Here is a 20,364-nt window from a genome sequence, read left to right as displayed (position 1 = left end):
CTTGGCTGCAATAACTTTGGTTCATTGAAATCATGAAGTAGTGATAGTGATCATATAAAGACCAAACCCATGTCCCAGTTTCTATTTTTTTTAAAACTCTCTTTGGTGATAAGTGAAATGAATGTAAATGCAAGAAACGAAATGACAAATGTAAATGCGATAAAATAGATTAAAGCGATAAAGACTTGAATTTAAGGACAACTGAAATTAAATTGCAAGAAAGTAAGCTTACAATAGGAAAATGAAGAACTTGGGTAATCTAAAATGCTTGAAATATAAAATCTTAGACTAAGAATTGAAAGGTGCAGGATAAAAAGATAGGTTTTGTGTGTTGAGTCAGAAGTCCTCTTTTCTTCTTCCGACGACCTATTTATAGAACTTTCTTCAGCTGATGGGTTTGGCCACTAAATGGCTAGAACTAACTCTTCCTTGAAAATCTTTCCAGTATTAATGTCTTCCAAAGCTCTAGGCATTTAATGAGAACTTCCCAACCACCACCAACCCATATGGTAATTAAAATATTTAAATATTCACTAAAGAAACAATAATTAAAATATAATAACTAATTAAAGTAATTAAAAAAAACTAAGATTTTACTTAATTACATAAATTAAATTAAAGAAGGTTGACATAAAACAAAAATAAAGAACTAATTTTATACTTTTGAAGCAAAAATAAAAATATGGATTTATAGTGTGGCAAAAACATGGATTTATATTTTTATATTTCCTTTAATATATTCGAATATTTAAATAGTACTGCTAAGATATTATGAAATCATTAAAATATTTAAATGTTAACTAAAAAAATAATTATAAATAATTACTATTAAATAATTAAAAAAGGCTAAGATCTTACTTAATTATATATATATATATTAAACAAAAATAGTTGGCAAAAAAAGAGTAAAGAAACTAATTTTATATTTCAAATAAAATAAAAAAACCTCTTCCGACGAACGATGTTGTTAGCACAGACCTACGCTGGCAAACATTTGCCGGATGAGACTTCTCTTGATGAATGTTGGCCGGCATAAGTCTATAATAGTACTAATTAAAGTAATTAGAAAAGACTAAGATATTACTTAATTACATATTATTAAACTAAAGAAGTTGGTTATTAAAAAAAAAAGTAAAGAAACCAATCCGGCAATATCAACTAAAGAAAGTAATGCCATATTTAATTTTGATACAATCACAAACTAACCAGGCTTTGAATCAAATATTTAGTTATAAACATATATAGGGCACAGATTGTTCTGCATAACTATCACATATCCGTCAGTGGGGTATAACTCAGATGGGTGAGCTCTTTCACCATCTATGTAGGCAGAAGTTCAAAACCCCCAGACACCCAATAAATATTTGTGTAAACCCCCCTCCCCCAATAGCTTGTACTAAAAAAAACTATCACACATATCCAAAAACAAGTTTGCACTAGAGGCAGTACACCCCTATGATCACGATTGTCTTTTCACTGATGTGCTTCACGCGAGGATAGCTCAAGGTTGAAAGAAAACTTTCAGCTTAATCATCCCTCATTTAAAGATTTGCTCTCACTATGACATAGCACAGTACGAGGCAATTACTTATTTCAATTAAGGACAAATTGTGGAATTAATTTACTGAGTAATTAGTGGGATGACAAATTGTTTGGCTACTACAAACTTTGAAATGTCTCAAGCGTGAACAAGATAGTTCAAAAATTGTTGTGGTTGACTCGCTATTTGGTTTGAGGTGTTGGAAGTAAGAAAATAGGCCGGAACATGAGAACCGACCAGTCGCCAAGTTTTATGTGACCGGTAGCAACAATACCAAGTGTCCAAGTTTTGGAGCACCTAACCAACTAGTTCAGATTTGACGCAGTTTAGCAATTGGCCGTTCTAGCTAGCCAACCGGTCAGTTGTTCGGTTTCTTGTTTATTTTGGATAGTGTTTTACCTATTTCTTTAATGTTTTAGTTTCCAAATTCGGATAGAATAGTAACATAAGTCCTATGTACTATAAATAGGATTTTAGGATGGTTGTGAAAACATAACAATGTACATGTATAGAGAATTTCTATGTTAATTAATGATGTCCTTATTGTATGAAGAGTGCACGTACATCCTTTGTTTGTAGTGCACTCGACAAAGTATTTCAATGATTGGAACCGTCTATGTTCCAGGTCATCCTTTAAGGATTATCCATGTAAAAATCATGAAGTTGCTTAGTCATCTAAAATGTGCAAAAAAATCCAGTTCGTTAGACAAAATTAAAAGGAAAATGTGGATGATAAATGATTAAACAATTCCAAATTGTCTATCTTTTTACATGGATAATTTCTTAAAAGAGAACTTAAAAACTGAAAGGTTATGATCATTAGATTAGAGAGCCCATAAAAAAGATGTCCTTATTTTAATTACAATAAAGAACATTTTTATTGGAGAAAACCTATATGTACATATATAATATATTACATACATGCATATCTGAGCTCAGATTTCTGACATAAAGAAAGAAGGAGATTAACTGCTTAATGTACAGAGCCAAAGAAAAAAGGACTGCAAGGAAAGGATGATCCATAATACATGTCTGAAATATATAAGGGAATAGTGTTGCTGTCCAAAAAGATAACATGAGGGGGAATGAATGAGGATGCATGCTAATAATGTATAGATCACCAGCTGCGCAGGACCATGGAGGTTGTGAAGAGTCTTCATTTTTGTTGTTTTTGGTTTCCTCTTTGTCTGAATTGCTTTCTTACTTGTTCGATTCAGGATTTGGACCACTCGGGACTTCATGCGCAGAAGCTTCAAATTGTTGATTATTCTTGGCACTCTTCTTAGCCTGTTTTGGATGCAAGTCCATGGTAGATTGGAGGAGCTGTGTAGCTGTTGAAGATGATGAGCCAGCCTCCATGGTTAACGACTTTGAATTATTAAACTCTGATGGTGTAGGACGAGCAAAGTGAGGAACAACAAGCAGCAAGAGAAGCCCAATATGAAATAGCAACAGAGATAATGGTGATCTTATTAAGATTAAGAGTTGAGGAACTGATTTTCCAGCTTTTGCCATAAAATTTGAACCGATACGATAGCAATTAATCCACCCCCCACCAATCAAGAGGAGATCAATATCCATGCATGAACGGCTGCACCACCAGGTATAGGAAGCAAATTAGGGAAGGAAACAGCAGGAAAAAATGGTGACTTTATATAGAAGTGATGAATAGGTCATTTGGGAATGGAAGAAGCAAGCTTTGAATTTAGGGGTCACTTTGTCTACTTGACTTCATGCTATGAATGTATGTATATATGTACAATGAGGAAATTATATATGCTATATATTTTATGTTCTGAAATACCATTAGTGCCCCTTCTCATTGCAACAAACTTCAATTAATTACCGAAAACTCCAGCTCTATCCAATTAAACTTTTTTACTGTTGAAGGTCATGATACTGCAATAATTTCAAAACTTCAACTGCTATTCAACCTAGCTAATCTGGTCGAAAAGGAAAAAAGAATCTGGAAAAGAAAGCAGGCCATAATTGAACAATCAAGGTCATGAGGATGAAAGTGCAACAGAGTCGTGGCTTTTCTTGCATGGCTACTTGTGCAAGAAATCTCTCTTTATTCATTAAAGAATTTAATTTGGTAATCTGTGAATTGCTTTTTTTCTTTTTTCTTTTTCTCTTCTTCTGAAAGATAAATGAAACAAGACAGAGAAAGCAAAGCAGGACGTCCTCAATCAGTATACTGCTTTTCTGTGCTTGTGAAAAAATCTGTAGGGCTTTATCTCCATGATCCGATGCGTATGGGTACCCACTTACCTTTAAACTTTGCTCTACACTGAAAAGGGGTCATTCTTCGTACGTAAGGTTAACATTTATCTCTCTTTCTTTTTTTCTTCTTTTTCATCACGGCAAGCTTTTTGACTCTTGTGCATCGCAATTGAAAAGGACCCTACTTTCATTTTCATGCATGCATGCTGGTAAATCCTTTATATATATTCATTGTCTATATGTGCATGGCCTAATGCCTGTTGGCAGCTTCTTATTCCTTTGAAATTAACTTATAACGTTAATATATGTTAGTCTAATTAACATTTTCTCGTTTGTTACTAGCCTAACTCACGTCTGCTTTTTGGTTAGTCATATATATTTTATTGTTGTATCAAAACATGAAAGTGGTATACTTTATATGAATATTTTTTTGCTTTGGGCTAAGCCAAAGTGTGAAAACACAGCTATGGCTTCCTTACAATTCTTTGATAATGGCTCCTTTATGGAAGATGGTTACCCAAGAAATGACTTGATTTTCTTTAGAGTGCTTTTATACTTTTATCGTTTTCTTCTTTTGTCTGCGGGATACAATGGCGTGCCAATGGAGGGGTCTTGTCTCTTTTGAAATCTAGAGAAAAGGTTATAAAGGCAGTTGAATAATTAAGCGCTAAAGTGTATGCATGGCGGAGCATTTTCATCTACCTTACTGAAATCGTTTCACACAATGAATGATGCCTTGCTACTACAATACAATCACAAAAATGAAGTCATGAAAAAAATATTTTAGTCCACACAAATAATATTTAGTTATAGTTTGAACCATTAACATAAATATGCATGGAAAAATGAACTAGCAAGGTATATAATATATGCAATTTGTTAAGTCGAGGCATGCCATGCTGCTATCATGCTATGTCACAGATAAGAGATATGCGTGCAAATCTTGCTTAATATAGGGGCCGATACACACACACACACTGATGAAAAACAAAAAAGAAATGCTACCCTTAGATTTTGCATTTTATGGGAGTAAGGCACTATTTAGTGTTACAAGTTTGTTTGTTACAAATTTTGAATCGCAAATTCTAATAGTTTTTGTTTTCAGGGTCAGAATATATGTTTCTTGGAACATAATATTGACTCCAACTAGTTGAATTGATTTTCGTTGGTACCATATATATATATATATATATATATATATGTATTTTATAGTTTTGTTTTTATGATTAAATTTATTATGTACAATCATTAAATTAAGGGCCCGAACAGTTTAGAGAAGGAATAATGGAATATAAAGTTTCGATTGTGGTATCACCTTTATGAGCTCATGCGCGTCCATTTCTTCCTTTTCATGTCTTTTTTTCATATATATATATATATAGTATAGCCGGGCGGCTATACTCGGATTTTTTAAGTAAAAACGTATAGCCGGCCGGCTATACTGTTTTACGCGTGTGGGTTTTTTTATTATAAATACTCCAGCCGAGCGGCTATGTTCGGGTTTTTAAAAAAAATATATAGTATAGCCGTCCGGCTATACCTTTTAAGTATAATATTTAAATGGTATTACCGTGCGGCCGTACTATTTATGACTTTTCACTAAATCGTATAGCCGCACGGCTATACTAGGGTTTTTTATATTTTAAAAACAGTATAGCCGACCGGCTATACGTGGGTAATTTTTTTTAAAAAATTGTATAGTCGCTTGGGCGCCTAGGACCTAGCGGGTCTTTTTTTTTAATAAATAGTATAGCCGGGCGGCTATACGTGTTTTTTAAATAGTATAGCCCCGCGGCTGTACGTGGGTTATTTTTTTCTTTTCAAAAATAGTATAGCCGCGCGGCTCTGCTTGTTTTCACCACCTAGGCAAAAATGACTGATATTTAGAACAGAAAATAACCAAAAATTATCCATGAACTTCAAACAACTAAAGGAGAGTCCCAATACTAACCCTAGAAACGCGAGTGCAAGAACACTGATTGATATTCCAAAAGCGAATCTCATTGTTAAGCGTATGGCACGGACCCAAAACCGCCCTGCTGCCTAGGGTTTTAAAATGACCAGTAGAATTAGAAATTGATCGTCATCAACATCTAAGCAGGGTCAAACATGGTGGTACCTCTCTACAGCTTGAACACCCTCAGATTGGGCTCTTCAATAATTTCTTGTACATTTGCTTCCACAGCTAAAAGATTTCTTGTTGGAGACCTAAAACCCTCACACATTTCTCTTCAAAATCATCTACTTCACAGATCCATCACCTCAAAAATCTCAGCAGACCAACACAATTTCACAGTCGCTTACCTCATAAACTCATGTGGGTTGTCCCCAGAAGGCGCAATTTTATCATCCAAATGGGTAGAGTTGCAATCCTCACAAGGAGCAGACTCTGTTTTGGCCCTTCTGAGCAAATATGGACTCTCTGAAACCCAGATCTCAAAGGTTGTCAGGTCACGCCCTACTATTCTTGTAGCTGATCCTGAGAAAATCCTTTCGCCCAAGCTTGAGTTTTTCAGCTCTGTTGTAGTTTCAAGGGAAGACCTTGCGAGAATTCTGTGTTTTAATCCCCACCTTTTGTTAAGAAGCTTGGAGAATCAGATTATACCCACTTATAATTTTCTCAGGAGTCTGATTTCCGAGGAAAATGTAGTTTCTGTTCTGAAGCGCAGTTCATGGATTTTCCGGGAAAATCGCAGAAAGAATGTGGTCCCCAATATTGAGCTTTTGAGGGAATTGGGTATGCCCCAATCATGCATTGCTCTGTTGGTAGCTCACAACACTGAGGTCTTGATACACAAGCATGAAAAGTTTGCTGCAGCTGTGGAAGAGGTTAAGGCAATGGAATTTGATATGAAGAAATCAACTTTTGTGTTGGCACTAAGAGCATTGTGTGGAGAGAGCAGTAAGTCCATATGGAATCGAAGCCGTGAAATTTACAAGCGGAGTTGGGGTTGGTCTGATAATGATGTGGTCTCTGCATTCAGGAAGAATCCACAGTGCATGACTATGTCTGAGAAGAAAATAATGGAGGTAATGGATTTTTTTGTGAACAAGATGGGATATTCTTCAGGAGTGATTGCCACATACCCTTTGGTTTTGTGTTTCAGTTTGGAGAAGAGAATTATTCCAAGATGTTCAGTTGTTAAAGTTTTGTTGTTGAAGGGGTTGATAGATGAAGACTTTAGTTTGTCTTCTGTGTTGTTGCCTCCACCGCATAAGTTCTTGGAGAGGTTTGTGACCAGATATATAAACCAATTACCTATTTTGTGGGATGTGTATCATCTAAAATTGGACGTCAAGGATGTGTGATCTTTCTGCACTGTACTAAAAGTTTTGTGTCCTTAAGGTTTCATTTATTTGATAAAGATGAACAAAATATCTTTCATCATTCATGGCATTGGCATTGGTTCCAGCATTTCTATCATATTGGTTTTTCTGTGTAGGGTATAAATATAAAAGTCACATTTTCATCAACTATTGTGCAGGTGACAGGAATATAAACTAGACCATATTGAAAACCTCATTAAAATGTGAGTTAGAATTGTTGGGACGGGCTTAAACTAAATCTGGTTGAGCCCTTTAAAAAAAAAATACCAAATCCAACATGTTATTCATATTTTGCTGGATTTAAGTCATTTGTTAGGTTTTGCGACCACCAAAGTCATTCGTTTGTTTGTTTTTACTCAGAGAAAATCAAATCGAATCAAATCACACATCGTTTGGCAGCCATGCCAAATTTTATGCATGTATATAAACGGTAGTTAGAGCAGTTTTTCTATAATGTGGGTAACCACAAATACGGGATAACCACCTTTTGCCTTGCTGATCAACAAGTACTGTACATGCCAATCGATCAACGGTACAAAAATAGGTTATCCGCAGTTTACCGTACCATAGAAAACCTGGTATAGAGCCCTCTTTCTTGGTAAGACTTGGTAAGAAGACAAAACCTTCAATTCAACTAAGACTAGTCGACAGTTGACATATTAACCTGTCTGCCAATAATTTCCACCTAAAATAGCCTCATAAGTCATTGCTTCATTAAACCATCAAACATTCCATATTTGAGATAACGTGTATAAGTTGCTTCTAACTAAGGTAAACTTTTACCATCACCTTATTACATGTAAAGGAAGTAGAAGCTATAAAATAATGAAAACAGAAGTCAAAAGAGAGGTCAAATATCTCTCTCTGAAGGTAGATTATAATGACAATGTTGTAAAATATACAGTATCTTATATACCATATCATGTTTGAAAGTTCAAATAAGTGAAATCCATTCTTAGCATTCATGTTACACGTTAAATAACACCCATCATGCTTAGAAGGTCAAGGAGGGAAGAAAAAAATCCTTACCACTAAATGGTACAATCTGCCAAGTATCAGAATAATAAACTGAAGGGGAAGAGAGATGAGAGACAGAGGTGAAGAATGATTGCACAGTCCAACATAATCTGTTCTTGTATTACAGCTGTATATATGGTGTACACGGGTTAGACTTTCTCAAGTTTATTTACAGAAGGCAAGTAATATAAGGTAAGTATAATTAATCTCATATATTACAGAATCAATTGTAAACTAATTCCTAGCTGGGATGAAGCTGATCTTGTGATGGGGAGTCTGTCAATGCTAATTGAATGGGATTGACTGATTTCATGGAATGGGCAGATTGTGTGGAATCATGATATGTATCATGATTCTCTTTACCCTCCCGCAAGCGCAACGGAGCAACGTGAAGATTAAGCTTGGATTTAAGAAGAGAAAACCGATCACGATTAAGACCTTTAGTGAATATGTCAGCAAGTTGATGAGAGGAGGGAACGTAGAGAGTATGAAGTGCTTTCCGAGCAACGAGTTCGCGGACAAAGTGATAGTCAATCTCAACGTGTCGTGTGCGAGCATGGAAAATAGGATTGGCAGCCATATAGATTGTAGAAATATTATCAACATATATGCATGGGGCAAAACGAAGGGGAATGCCAAGTTCACGAAACAAGTAACCAAACCATCGGATTTCAGCGGCAGTATTGGCAAGAGCTCGATATTCGGCTTCAGTGCTAGAGCGAGAAACAGTAGACTGTTTCTTGGCAGTCCATGTGAGAAGATTAGGACCGAGAAAGATACAAGCACCAGTGGTAGAGCGTCGATCATCAACTGAACCAGCCCAATCAGCATCCGAGAAGCTCCGTAAAGTGAAATCATTAGACTTGTGAAAGATGAGCCCTTGCTCAAGCGTGCCTTTAATATACCGAAAAATGCGCTTGACAACTTGAAGATGGGAAGTGCGAGGGTTGTGCATAAACTGACACACCTGGTTGACGGCAAAAGAAATATCAGGCCGTGACAAGGTAAGATACTGAAGGCCACCCACCATACTGCGATAGTTGGATGGATCAGGCAAGGGATCACCATCCATACAAGACAATCGAGTGTCAGAGGGCAATGGTGTAGGACATGATTTGCACTCAGTCATATTAAATCGTTTCAATAAATCAAACGCATACCTTCTCTGAGAGAGAAACAAATTGTTAGAAAACCGATTAATTTCCATGCCTAGGAAAAAATTGAGCTCACCCATTCTTCTACTGTCGAAAGTGGAACATAATGTATCTATAAACTGATGGACACTCTGGGGTTCAGACCCAGTAACAATGATATCGTCCACATACACAAGAACATACATCGTGCAAGAAGAAGAGCAGCGAATAAATAAGGAAGCATCAGAGTGGCTGTGAACAAATCGCTGAGCAAGAAGAAAGGTACTAAGGCGTTGGAACCAAGCCCGAGGTGCCTGTTTGAGGCCATAGAGAGCCTTATGAAGGCGACAAACATATTGAGGTCGAGAGGAATCATGAAAGCCAGGGGGTTGTTTCATGTACACCTCTTCTTGCAAGTACCCATTCAAGAAAGCATTGCGAACATCAAGATGTTGAAGTGACCAATTATAAGAAACAGCTGGAGATAAAATAGTGCGAATAGTGGCTGGTTTGACTACCGGACTAAATGTTTCTTCATAATCAAAGCCTTCTTTTTGATTGAATCCCTTGGCAACAAGGCGAGCCTTATATCGGTCAATCGAGCCATCTGCTTTCCGTTTAACTTTGAAGACCCACTTGCATCCCACAATATTCATACATGAGGTTGCAGGAACTAAGGACCATGTCTGATTCCTCATGAGGGCATCATATTCATCCTTCATGGCAGCTTGCCAGTGGGAGGATTGGGAAGCCTGGGTGAAACTTGTTGGTTCAATGGACATGGGATCAGAATACTCGGCAAGTAGAGCATGAGGTAAGGGATGAGGGCTAGTCTTAGAGTAGAGCGGTTTTGTTTCAGGACCGAAAGGAATGATGGAGTTGAGAGACTTGAAATTTTGGGGAGGATTTGGTGTATCTGGAGAATTGGGAAAAATAGATGGGTCAATAGGTGAAGAATGAGGAGTTGATTCAGAGGGTGGGTTCGTGAAAAGCATGTGGGATGAGGGAGTGGACGGTGATGGGGTCGTGGAGTTTGGTGATGGAGGGTTTGTAGATTTTGATGATGGAGAAGCCGATTCACAGGGCGGGTGCATGGATTTTGGTGATGGTGATGAGGAAGGACTCGTAGGTGAAAGGGTGCATGGGTCAGATAGAGAGGAAATCGCTTGGGGTGCTGTATTGTGTGAGAACGAGCCAGGCGGGCTAGATGAGGTAGTGGACGGTGATGGGCTTTGGGGAGTATTGTTAGGTAGGGAATCTGGAATTTGAATTTGTGGGGAGTAGGTGCTGGGCCCTAGATCAGATTGGGTTGTAAGTGTGGCCTGATCGGGATGAGGGATAGAATGAAGTCCACCAGAGTGCAAAGGAGATGTATTCTGGGGCTGCTTGTAAGGAAAACTAGTCTCATCAAAAGTCACGTTCCGGGATATATAAATGCGACCTGAAAAGGGATCAAGACAACGATAACCTTTATAGTGATCATCATAGCCAATAAACACACATGGAATAGATTTAAAGGATAACTTATGCTTGTTGTATGGCACCATGTGAGGAAAGCAGGCACACCCAAAACTTTTGAGAAATTTATAATCCGGTGGACGATGAAGTAATTTCTCATAAGGAGATAAGTTGTCAAGCTGAGGAGTTGGTAAGCGATTGATCAGAAAAACCGCAGTTGAGAAGGCTTCAACCCAAAAGCTAGAGGGCAAACGAGATTGGGCTAGCAAGCAGAGGCCCATTGCAACAATGTGGCGATGTTTCCTTTCCACCACCCCATTTTGTTGGGGAGTGTATGGACAGGAGATCTGATGCGAGATGCCATGATCACTTAAAAAATTCATGAATAATCTGCTGGTAAATTCACCACCACCATCAATCTGTAACTGTTGAATTTTGGAGCTAAACCGATTTTCCACCATTTTTTTGAAGGGAATAAATGTTGTAAGAACATCTGATTTCTTTGCCAAAGGATATAACCAAGTGAACCGAGTGTTATCATCGACAATGGACAAATAATAACGATATCCAAAATTTGAGGAAACAGGTGCAGGGCCCCACAAGTCAAGGTGTAAAAGTGCTAATGGAGATTGAGCATGAAACTTTCTGTATTCAAAAGGCAAACGACATGATTTTCCCAATGGACAAATATGGCAATGTTTATTTGATAGAAGTGCACCATCAAGTGGTAACTGGTACTTATTCAATAATGTAGAAAAAACTGAATGAGATGGATGTCCAAGTCGTGCATGCCACACGTCCTGTGTTGTGCGCTCTCCATAGAATGCAATCTGACAAGCAATATGCGAGGCTGTCTGAATATGATAAAGGCCATTAGAACTACTGCCAGTAAGGAGTACCGTCCCCGTCTTGTTGTCCTTGACACAAAAACCATTAGCATCCAACTCAAAGAAACAATCATTATCACGACAGACACGTCGAATAGATATCAAATTTTTTCGAATTGCAGGCACACACAATACTTCATTAAGTTCTAAGGACTTATGCAACCCAGTTAATTGTGTATGGCCAATATGTGTGATTGCTAACTGATTCCCATTTCCAACAACAATTGTATCAGTACCTGTGCAAGGTTGGGCATGTGGTAGAGAAGTTGGGTCCGCTGTCATGTGGTGGGTAGCACCAGAATCAAAGCACCAATTGAGATTCGCCACATCATGGGTTGATTGAGATGGATTTGAGGTATTTTCTGCCATGTATGCATGAGGCCTACGGTCTGGGCAGAAACGGGCTATGTGGCCTGGCTTATCACATCTAAAACATATGACATCAGCCCGCTGGGTATTTGGGGAATTTCCATGTGGCGTTGGAAGAAGTGGAGGGCGTCCATCAGTAAGAGTTGCATGGGAAGGAGCAACGGAAGTATGCTGCTGGTCGCGAGACTGAGTACGTGGATATGGAACCCAATTCCCTTGGGTTGATTCCCAAGGATTTGCTCTCCCCGATTCATGTCCATTGTGTCCTTGATTCCAGTTTCTGCCGCGCCCGCGTCCTCTCCCAGAACCATAGGAATGAGTTTGATTGTGACCAGTGGAGTTTGGACTGAAGTTGCGCTCAGTGGACCTCCGATCAGCAGCCATAGCAACCCCTGAAGCAGCAGTGAGAGACATTCTCTTCTGTAAATGTTCCTCTCTTAAAGCTAGATCATAGAATTTATCGAAATCAATATCTGGATGCATGTGAAGTGTTGTGGCTAACTCTTTGTATTCAAGACCAAGACCATCCAGAACATAACTGATGAGTTCATCGTCATCCATTGTTGCACCAGCTTGTGTGAGGGAATCAAAGAGTGATTTCGCATAATTGAGATAATCAGTCACTGTGGTGTTGTTGTCCTTTCTGAGAGTGCGAATTTGGTCTCGAAGAATCCGTACACGGGTACTAGCAAGAGGTGAGAGGCGCTTGGCCAGCATGGTCCAGGCTTGATGAGCAGTGGTACAAGGGATGAGAAGTGTCTTGATGGAAGAGGAGGAAGTCGCTTTGATCCAACTCAGGACCAGTTTATCCTTGGCTAACTCTGGGTGCACAGATCCATCTTCTTGCACTTTGGGTGGGTCTGTGTTGTTCTTGACGACTGCTGCAAGGCCGTGCATCTCCAATACATCTTCAAATTGGGATTTCCAACTCAAGTAGTTGGTGCGACCCATAGGAACTGGGAACAACGATGAGATATTGAAAGAGATGGGCAAAGGATGGGATGAGAATGGAGGTGAGGAAAGTTTTGACATTTCAGAAATCAGTTTTGACATATCAATATTGCTTGATTCTCCAGATTTAGGTGTGGTGGCCATTGTTTTGGGTAGGATCTATATTTTGAGGGTTAGCTCTGAAGAGCTCTGATACCATATAAAATAATAAACTGAAGGGGAAGAGAGATGAGAGACAGAGGTGAAGAATGATTGCATAGACCAAGATAATCTGTTCTTGTATTATTAGCTGTATATATGGTGTACATGGGTTAGACTTTCTCAAGTCTATTTCCAGAAGGCAAGTAATATAAGGTAAGTATAATTAATCTCATATATTACAGAATCAATTGTAAACTAATTCCTAGCTGGGATGAAGCTGATCTTGTGATGGGGAGTCTGTCAATGCTAATTGAGTGGGATAGACTGATTTCATGGAATGGGCTGATTGTGTGGAATCATGATATGTATCATGATTCTCTTTACAAGTAACCAAGAGTCTGGCTCTTGCGGTGCAGGATATTGATGCCCCGGAACCAAAATACCCAATTGTATTGTGGACCCATTGGTTGGTGGTGAACATTCAACCAGTTTTGGAGTGTATCCCAAAGGGCTCCTCTCTGGGAAAGAAGAGGAGGTAGGTGGTGATAATGCTGGGATAAAAAACACACATGGTCATAGGTTCCTTCTGTAATAAGGTTCCTGGGTTGCATGGACCCAAGTTGCCATGCATGATCCTAGTTTCAAGTTCAAGCTCTATGCTTTGGATGATGAAACACACCTTGGCAACAAGGTGACGAAGGAGAAGCTGTTAGAGACAATTGACGGGTAGAAGAGCAGTCATGATGGCCAAATTTTTAGGCTAATACCATTAGTTGTTTGGATATCATGAATCATGCATCTTTGACCATGCTATCAATGAACATTTAACAAATTTAGGAGAAAAAAACATTTTCAAACATGAAATCATCTATACCCTTTGAAGCTTCTGCAGAATGTGCAGGGTTCCGTTTCAATGTGCCAAAAAGATCCCTTCCATCTCCATCATCATGTGATAAAAAGGATTCCACATTATCTTCTAAGGAGCCAACATCTCCAAATTGTTCAATGTCATCCTGCAATTGAAAAAATGATTCAACAAAGACTTTTTAAATTTAGTGGGGAAAATCTGTCTCGAAGCAAGCACAATTTGCTAGAGTGGTCCCATTAGATAAATCCGGTAGCAGACACAGATTGGAGCCATTAATCTCAAGCACCCCAATTGGACACGATGTTAAAAGTATAAATAGTTATAACTTATAACTTATGCATGGATAATAAAATGGATATGTGGGGAAATGAGAACTTCGGAGATAAAATTTTGCAGTCAAACACAAAGTATAGCATATTTAATTATATGAGATTCAAAAACCTCAGATGATAAGAAAATACGTGTCTTGCTAGTAACTTTGTACACACAACACCTTTATCAATTCCACATCCATTGAAACATGGACCCAGCTAATAAACATAATCAAATAATTAGGAGCATCAAATTTCCCTTTTCCATCCTTCACACATGGTTTTAAATCAAGATATTATTGGAAAAGGTATGAAAGTAATTAGTAATTGCTTGTTCCAATTAAATGTCTACGGTGAAGACTATTGCTTTTTTGGATACTAATGATTTTACTTGCCAGGAATGTCATGTCTTATGGAGTCCTGAGCATTTAGATTAACCCTCCTATCTGTAGATAACGAAGGTTAAATATCTAAATTTTACGTACCAGCTGGTTTGTGGACGATGCAAGGCCACCAGTTCCATCTGCACCATACATCATAATACTTTTCGGAACGTTACTGGCATTTGGCAAATTACCAGCCATAGAAACTCCGTCTCCAGGGGTTTGGGTGGATGGCGTTGATGGTTGAGAGTTGGGTGAAGGACCAATTGTATTTCCTGTACCAGTACTGTTAGCAGCTCCAGAGGAAGAAGGCCCTTTCCTCTTGCGGCTATTCTATTACATGATAAACGGCCATTAGTAAATAATCTAATATATATATATATATATATGTTTTAGTATAGTATCAATTTGGTTCATAGAAAAGCTCAGACAGAATTAATATTCAAACATGTGACCTCAACAAAAAATTTAGCTTATAGCAGTGAAGGGAAAATAAAGGACTTGACATCACTGTATCAACAAAAGGAAGCACAACCTGTTGTGCTTGCTCAGGCTGCAAAGGATCTTGTTGTTGTTGAGAGGAAGAGTGATGCATCTGTGACACATGAACTTCAGAATACAACTCACAATTACAAGACATTTACCTAATAGAAAGGTCGAAATATTATTTAATCTAAATTATACCTCATAAATTGTAGATTGGTGTTAGGAATGATGTATAGCCGCGACCCTTCCCCCTTTTAAAAGTATACCCGGGACCCTTAATCTAAATTATACCTGTTTTGACACGTGCACGCTTAACCGCTAGCCAGGACCCTTCCCCCTTTTAACAGTATAGCCGCGCGGCTATACATGGATAATTTTTTAAAAATAGTACAGCCGCGCGGCTATATTTGTTTCCACGCGGGGCTCTTTTTTATAATAAATAGTATAGCCGTTCGGCTATAGTCGGGGTTTTTTTATAAAAAAATAGTATAGCCGCCTGGCTATACTCGGGGGGCTTTTGATTAAAAAAATTAGTATAGCAATGTGTTCCTAAATGGGGTTTTTTACTTTATATGTATATTATGTGATTTTTTTCAGTAAGTTAAAAAAAAATGTTATATGAACTCAAATTAACAATTGTAATAGAAAGAAACAAACAACATTTAATTTACACAACAACTTTATAAAATGCATCTCACTTAAATATAGCTCGTCTTGTATTTTTTATGCAAAAGTATCAATTAAATTTCAAATAATCAAGCTTTTCTACCATGTCTTTTTCAATGGACAACATAGCTAAACCATTAAAATTTTCTTGTGATATAGTTTATCAAAATTCAATGGTCAACTAATGCTTTATATTCTTCCTTGAAAAAAAATCAATACAAAATATAAATAATGATGAACAACAATGAAAGTAATACCACCACCCACACTTACAACAACTCACATATTTCAATTTTCAAAAATATAAGATTGGCTGGCTATGTTGTATGATAAAACTTGTATGCTATCGAAACCTCTTATTTCAATATTCAATTTTCAACTTCTTGCTTTTTTGGTGGGTTGTCGAAATATCTATTGTATGCAATGTTGTATGTGATTTCCTAATTGATTCAACTATGTTAATTGATTTATGCTATAAGTGGGCCTTTACTGAGTTTTCTCTTTTTAATTTTGAATTGAGTAATTGAGCAAGTTTATTCAATTTTTTTTTTTCAATGAGTGGGCCTTTATTGAGTTTCCTCTTTTTAATTTTGAATTGAATGATTGTAAGGTGGGACTTAGGCGTTTACTGAAGTTTCCGAGGGAAATAAAGCTTGCTTAGAGAGGCTTGATGAATATGAAAGAGCTAATATAATATATGATGCAGAATTATATTAGACTCAAAAGAAGAAGAAAGACCAACGGTTGCAGAGTTAGCTTGGAGTTTGTCTAATTACAAAAAAAAATTCTTTTTTAATTCTTATCAAATTGCGTTTGTCCATCGGTTTGAGGATGATTCGATGTGGAGAACTTCAACTGAGATCCCATCATGTTAAACAAACTTGTTCAGAACCTACCTATAGACCTAGCATCTTGATCATTAAATTCCTCTAGTAATCCAAAGTACTTCACCACATGTTTAAAAAACAAACATTATGTCACATCCGCAGGGTAAGCATGTGGTGTGGCTATGAAAACCGCATACCTTGATAACTTGTCAATCATAACAAGGATAGACCGCATACGTTCTATCTTGGTAAGTTGGTGATGAAATTCATGGACAGCAATTGCCAGGGTCTATCGGGTATAGGCAGTCGTTGTAGTAATCTTGCCTCTTTCTTTCTTTCAAACTTGTCTTGTTGGCAAACCAAGCAAGTTTTCACATAGCCTTCAATGCCGTCCTCTATCTTTGGCCAGTAGTAGGATCTTCAAACCAATGCAATCATTCTGTCAACTCCAGGATGTCCAACCCATTGTGGATCATCCTCCAACCAATATGTTCTCACAAGTCCCTCCCTTACTTGTTGTTGGAGTTTGATGTAGGCTGAATCATTAGATTGGTCTCAAATCCGATCTAAGAAATCTAAGTGCACTAGGGTCAGTGTAGCCACAAATTCCTGAACTTCTTTGTGACTCAACACGTTCGCCACTTGATTTAGCTTACCAGGTATGTGCACCCAATCAAAATCAAATTTCGACAAGAACTCTTGCCAACGTGATTTCTTTGGGGTCAGCGTCTTTTGGGTCTTGAAGTATGTGTTTGCCACATTATCTCACTACCGTGAAATGAGTGCCCAATAGATAGTGCCTCTAAATTTCCAAGCAATGCACAATTGCAACCATCTCCTTCTCGTGGGTGGAGTACCTTTGCTCACAATCCTTAAGCTTACGCCTTTTAAGGGCAACGAGGTGTACTTCCTAGACCAACAACACCTCACCAATAGCTCTATCCGAGGCATCAGTGTGAACTTTGAAAGATATGTCTAAGTTTGGTAGCTTGAGTACCAGCTCCATAGCCATGACTTGGTTTAACCCTTCGAACGCTTCAACACATTTTCCTGTCCAACACCATGGTTTGTCATTAACCAATCTGTCAAGGCATTCACCTTCTTAGAGTAGCCCTCAATAAACTTGTGGTACTAGTTAGCTAACCCAAGGAAAGATCTCAAGTTGGGCATTTTAGTAGGTGCAGGCCAGTCAAGGATGGCTTGAACCTTCTTCCCATCTATGTGTATCTTGCCTTTCCTCACCAAATGACCCAAGAACATAATATATTGGCAGCGTAATTCATATTTCTCGTTTTTGACATAGAGTTGATATTCCCTAAGCCGTGAGAAAACAACTCTAAGAGGTTTCAAGTGGCTTTCCAACGAGTACACTGTACACCACAATATCATTCAAGTAAACCATAACAAACGAGTCCAAATATAAAGGACATCATTCATTAAATTGTAGAAAGTAGCAGGGGAATTGGTTAACCCAAACGACATTACAAGAAATTCATATGAGCCATATATGGTTACACAAGCAGTTTTTGGTTCATCTCCCTCCACAATGCGCACTTGCCAATAACCCAAGCACAAGTCCAACTTTGTGAAGTATGTAGCTTTCAACAACCTATCAAACGAGTCAGCCATGTTTGGAACATGATACTTGTTCTTCACGGTCGCCTTGTTCAAGGCACGATAGTCCATACACATCCTCAACGTTCCCTCTGCTTTATTTTGGAACAACACTGGAGCACCGTTTGAGGCTTTTGAAGGTTGAATCGGTCCAACATCAAGAAACTCATTCAACTGTTTTATGAGTTCTGCTAACCCAGATGGTGCCATTCCATAAAGGGCTTGAGTAGGGGGTCTTGACCCAGAACCAATTCTTTCTTATGATCAATGACTCGCCGAGGAGGAAGCTGCTTGGGCAGTTCAGCATGCAAAATGTCCACGAACGTATCCAAGTGTTTAAAGTTGGAGTTTCATGATAATCCTAATGGCGGTTCTCCTGAACCTGCTCCTGCTTCTCGATTGGTAAAGGTTGTCAGCTTTGGTGATCGAATATTGATTCAAAGAGAGATATGCAATCAATTATTTCAAGGTAGCAGTGAAACTAGTACTTATGATCCCTGTGATAGGGCACTAAAATACAGCAGCATGGCATGGAGTTAATCAATGTGTAATGGCTCCAATGGTTCCAACAACGACATGACATGGAATGGCTCCAATGGTTTCCATACAAACATGCACTCCCTCCAGCCAGTTAGTTATTTACTTAAACTCATTCAAGTAAATAACTGAATGAGTTTAAAATTAATAGAGGTTGAAGTTTGAAATTTAAAACTTATTCAAGTAACACTAAATAGAGTTGAAGTAATTTACCTTGTTTCAATGCCATACAGTGCACAATCGAGAGGTAGCATGTCTTTTGTGTTTTTAGACAACTTGTTGTTAAGGAACATGAAGGACATGCTACCTCTCTATTGTCCATACAGCAACATGGCATGGAGCTGAGCAATGCGTAATGGCTCTAATGAAGTTGAGGTTCCAACCCAAAACCAATTGGCTATGGGAGGAGTAGCCCAACTTCTTATAAATCCAGGCTAGGTCCCTTAACATTTCCATGTGGGACAAACACTCTCAACACGCCCCCGCACGTGTGGCGAACTTTCAAGCCTAACACGTAGACAACACATATTGGGCGACGCGGGAGCACGTGTAGCCGTTGGGTCCAACACATGAAGCCTTGCTATGATACCATGAAGGAAGTTGAGGTTCCAACCCAAAACCAATTGGCTATAGGAGGAGTAGCCCAACTCCTTATAAATCCAGGCTAGGTCCCTTAACATTTCAATGTGGGACAAACACTCTCAACAGGTTCCAATGGCGGCATAGCGTGGAATGGCTCCAATGGTTTCTATACAGATATGCACCCCCTTCAACCAATTATTACATATCTCTGTCTTCACCATGCCATGCTTAGCCGTCTCTTTCCTTGTGTCAGGTTCAGACTACATCATATCACCACACCAATTATTAGAAATTGTTGAGTGAGATAGTCTCTCTCTCTCTCTCTCTCTCTCTCTCTCCACTTTGAGGGGGGATGAAGCCATTGTTCTTCCCCCCTCTCCCCTTTTCTCTTCCTCATTTCACCTCTTCCCCCATTTTCAAAGACAAAGGGTTTTCCCTATTTGTCTTAGTTTTGTTATGATTTTCATCCAACCATTATAGACGGCTGCAGCTCAGGGTCGGATCTTCACCTACATTTCGACGTCGGATCTCCACCACCATCTTTTTTGCAATTTCTTTATGTTTGGAATAAGTTGCAGAGACTCGTTGGGTTCTCTGTGTAGTTTTCACCTATCCTTTTGTGAGACTTTTTCATCTCTCCTTTGTGAGAGCTTTTCATCTCTCCTTTGTGAGAGTTTTATTTGTATTGTTATGGCTTGGGTTTTCCAAGCTTTATCTTTCTTTTTTTATTCTAAGTTTGCAATCTTAGTTGGGATGTTTATGCCAGAGTTTCTTCGATCCTGCATGATCGTTAGTGGAGACACACCATATTGTCTTAATTTTGATATTAGACCGCTCTGTTATTGTAATGGCCCTTTTGTGGCTAATTTGTATTGGCCCTTTGTGGCTAGTGGATTTTTTGGCTGAATTATGAATGCAATCATAGAATTTCTCAACAAAAAAAAAAGATAGCAGGGTGGGGTCTGAGGTTGATGAGTTTTTAAATAAAAAAAATCTTTTTCTGTTGGGTGTATATTTAGGCATAGTTTGGGAAGATAGTGAGGT

General features: G+C 38.3%; 3 protein-coding genes across 3 annotated transcripts; 1 reads left to right on the top strand and 2 right to left on the bottom strand.

Moving 5' to 3' along the window:
• Positions 1 to 2,740: 2,740 nt before the first annotated feature.
• LOC117612882 (CLAVATA3/ESR (CLE)-related protein TDIF-like) lies at positions 2,741 to 3,121 on the bottom strand. The gene has a single exon (XM_034341518.1). It carries the CDS (start codon positions 3,119 to 3,121, stop codon positions 2,741 to 2,743), a length of 381 nt encoding a protein of 126 aa, XP_034197409.1.
• Positions 3,122 to 5,872: 2,751 nt separating this feature from the next.
• Positions 5,873 to 7,153, top strand: LOC117614485 (transcription termination factor MTERF6, chloroplastic/mitochondrial-like). Its single transcript, XM_034343308.1, has one exon. The coding sequence runs from the start codon at positions 5,873 to 5,875 to the stop codon at positions 7,070 to 7,072; it is 1,200 nt and encodes a 399-aa protein (XP_034199199.1). The 3' UTR covers positions 7,073 to 7,153.
• Positions 7,154 to 13,466: 6,313 nt separating this feature from the next.
• LOC117615406 (transcriptional corepressor LEUNIG_HOMOLOG-like) lies at positions 13,467 to 14,955 on the bottom strand. Its single transcript, XM_034344486.1, has 2 exons — positions 14,711 to 14,955; positions 13,467 to 14,059 (listed from the first exon to the last, which is right to left on the bottom strand). The coding sequence occupies exons 1-2, from the start codon at positions 14,807 to 14,809 to the stop codon at positions 13,880 to 13,882; spliced, it is 279 nt and encodes a 92-aa protein (XP_034200377.1). The 5' UTR covers positions 14,810 to 14,955; the 3' UTR covers positions 13,467 to 13,879.
• Between the last annotated feature and the right edge of the window lie 5,409 nt (positions 14,956 to 20,364).

Source organism: Prunus dulcis, chromosome 1 (genome assembly GCF_902201215.1).
Source record: "Prunus dulcis chromosome 1, ALMONDv2, whole genome shotgun sequence".
NCBI lineage: Eukaryota > Viridiplantae > Streptophyta > Magnoliopsida > Rosales > Rosaceae > Prunus > Prunus dulcis.
This window is presented reverse-complemented; position numbering and strand designations above follow the sequence as displayed.

Coding starts and splice junctions, on each gene's coding strand:
- LOC117612882 (XM_034341518.1), bottom strand. CDS start 3,121: ATGGATATTGATCTCCTCTTGATTGGTGGGGGGTGGATTAATTGCTAT.
- LOC117614485 (XM_034343308.1), top strand. CDS start 5,873: ATGGTGGTACCTCTCTACAGCTTGAACACCCTCAGATTGGGCTCTTCA.
- LOC117615406 (XM_034344486.1), bottom strand. CDS start 14,809: ATGGCTGGTAATTTGCCAAATGCCAGTAACGTTCCGAAAAGTATTATG. Junction 14,060..14,710: donor CATCGTCCACAAACCAGCTG/GTACGTAAAATT, acceptor TTTCAATTGCAG/GATGACATTGAACAATTTGG.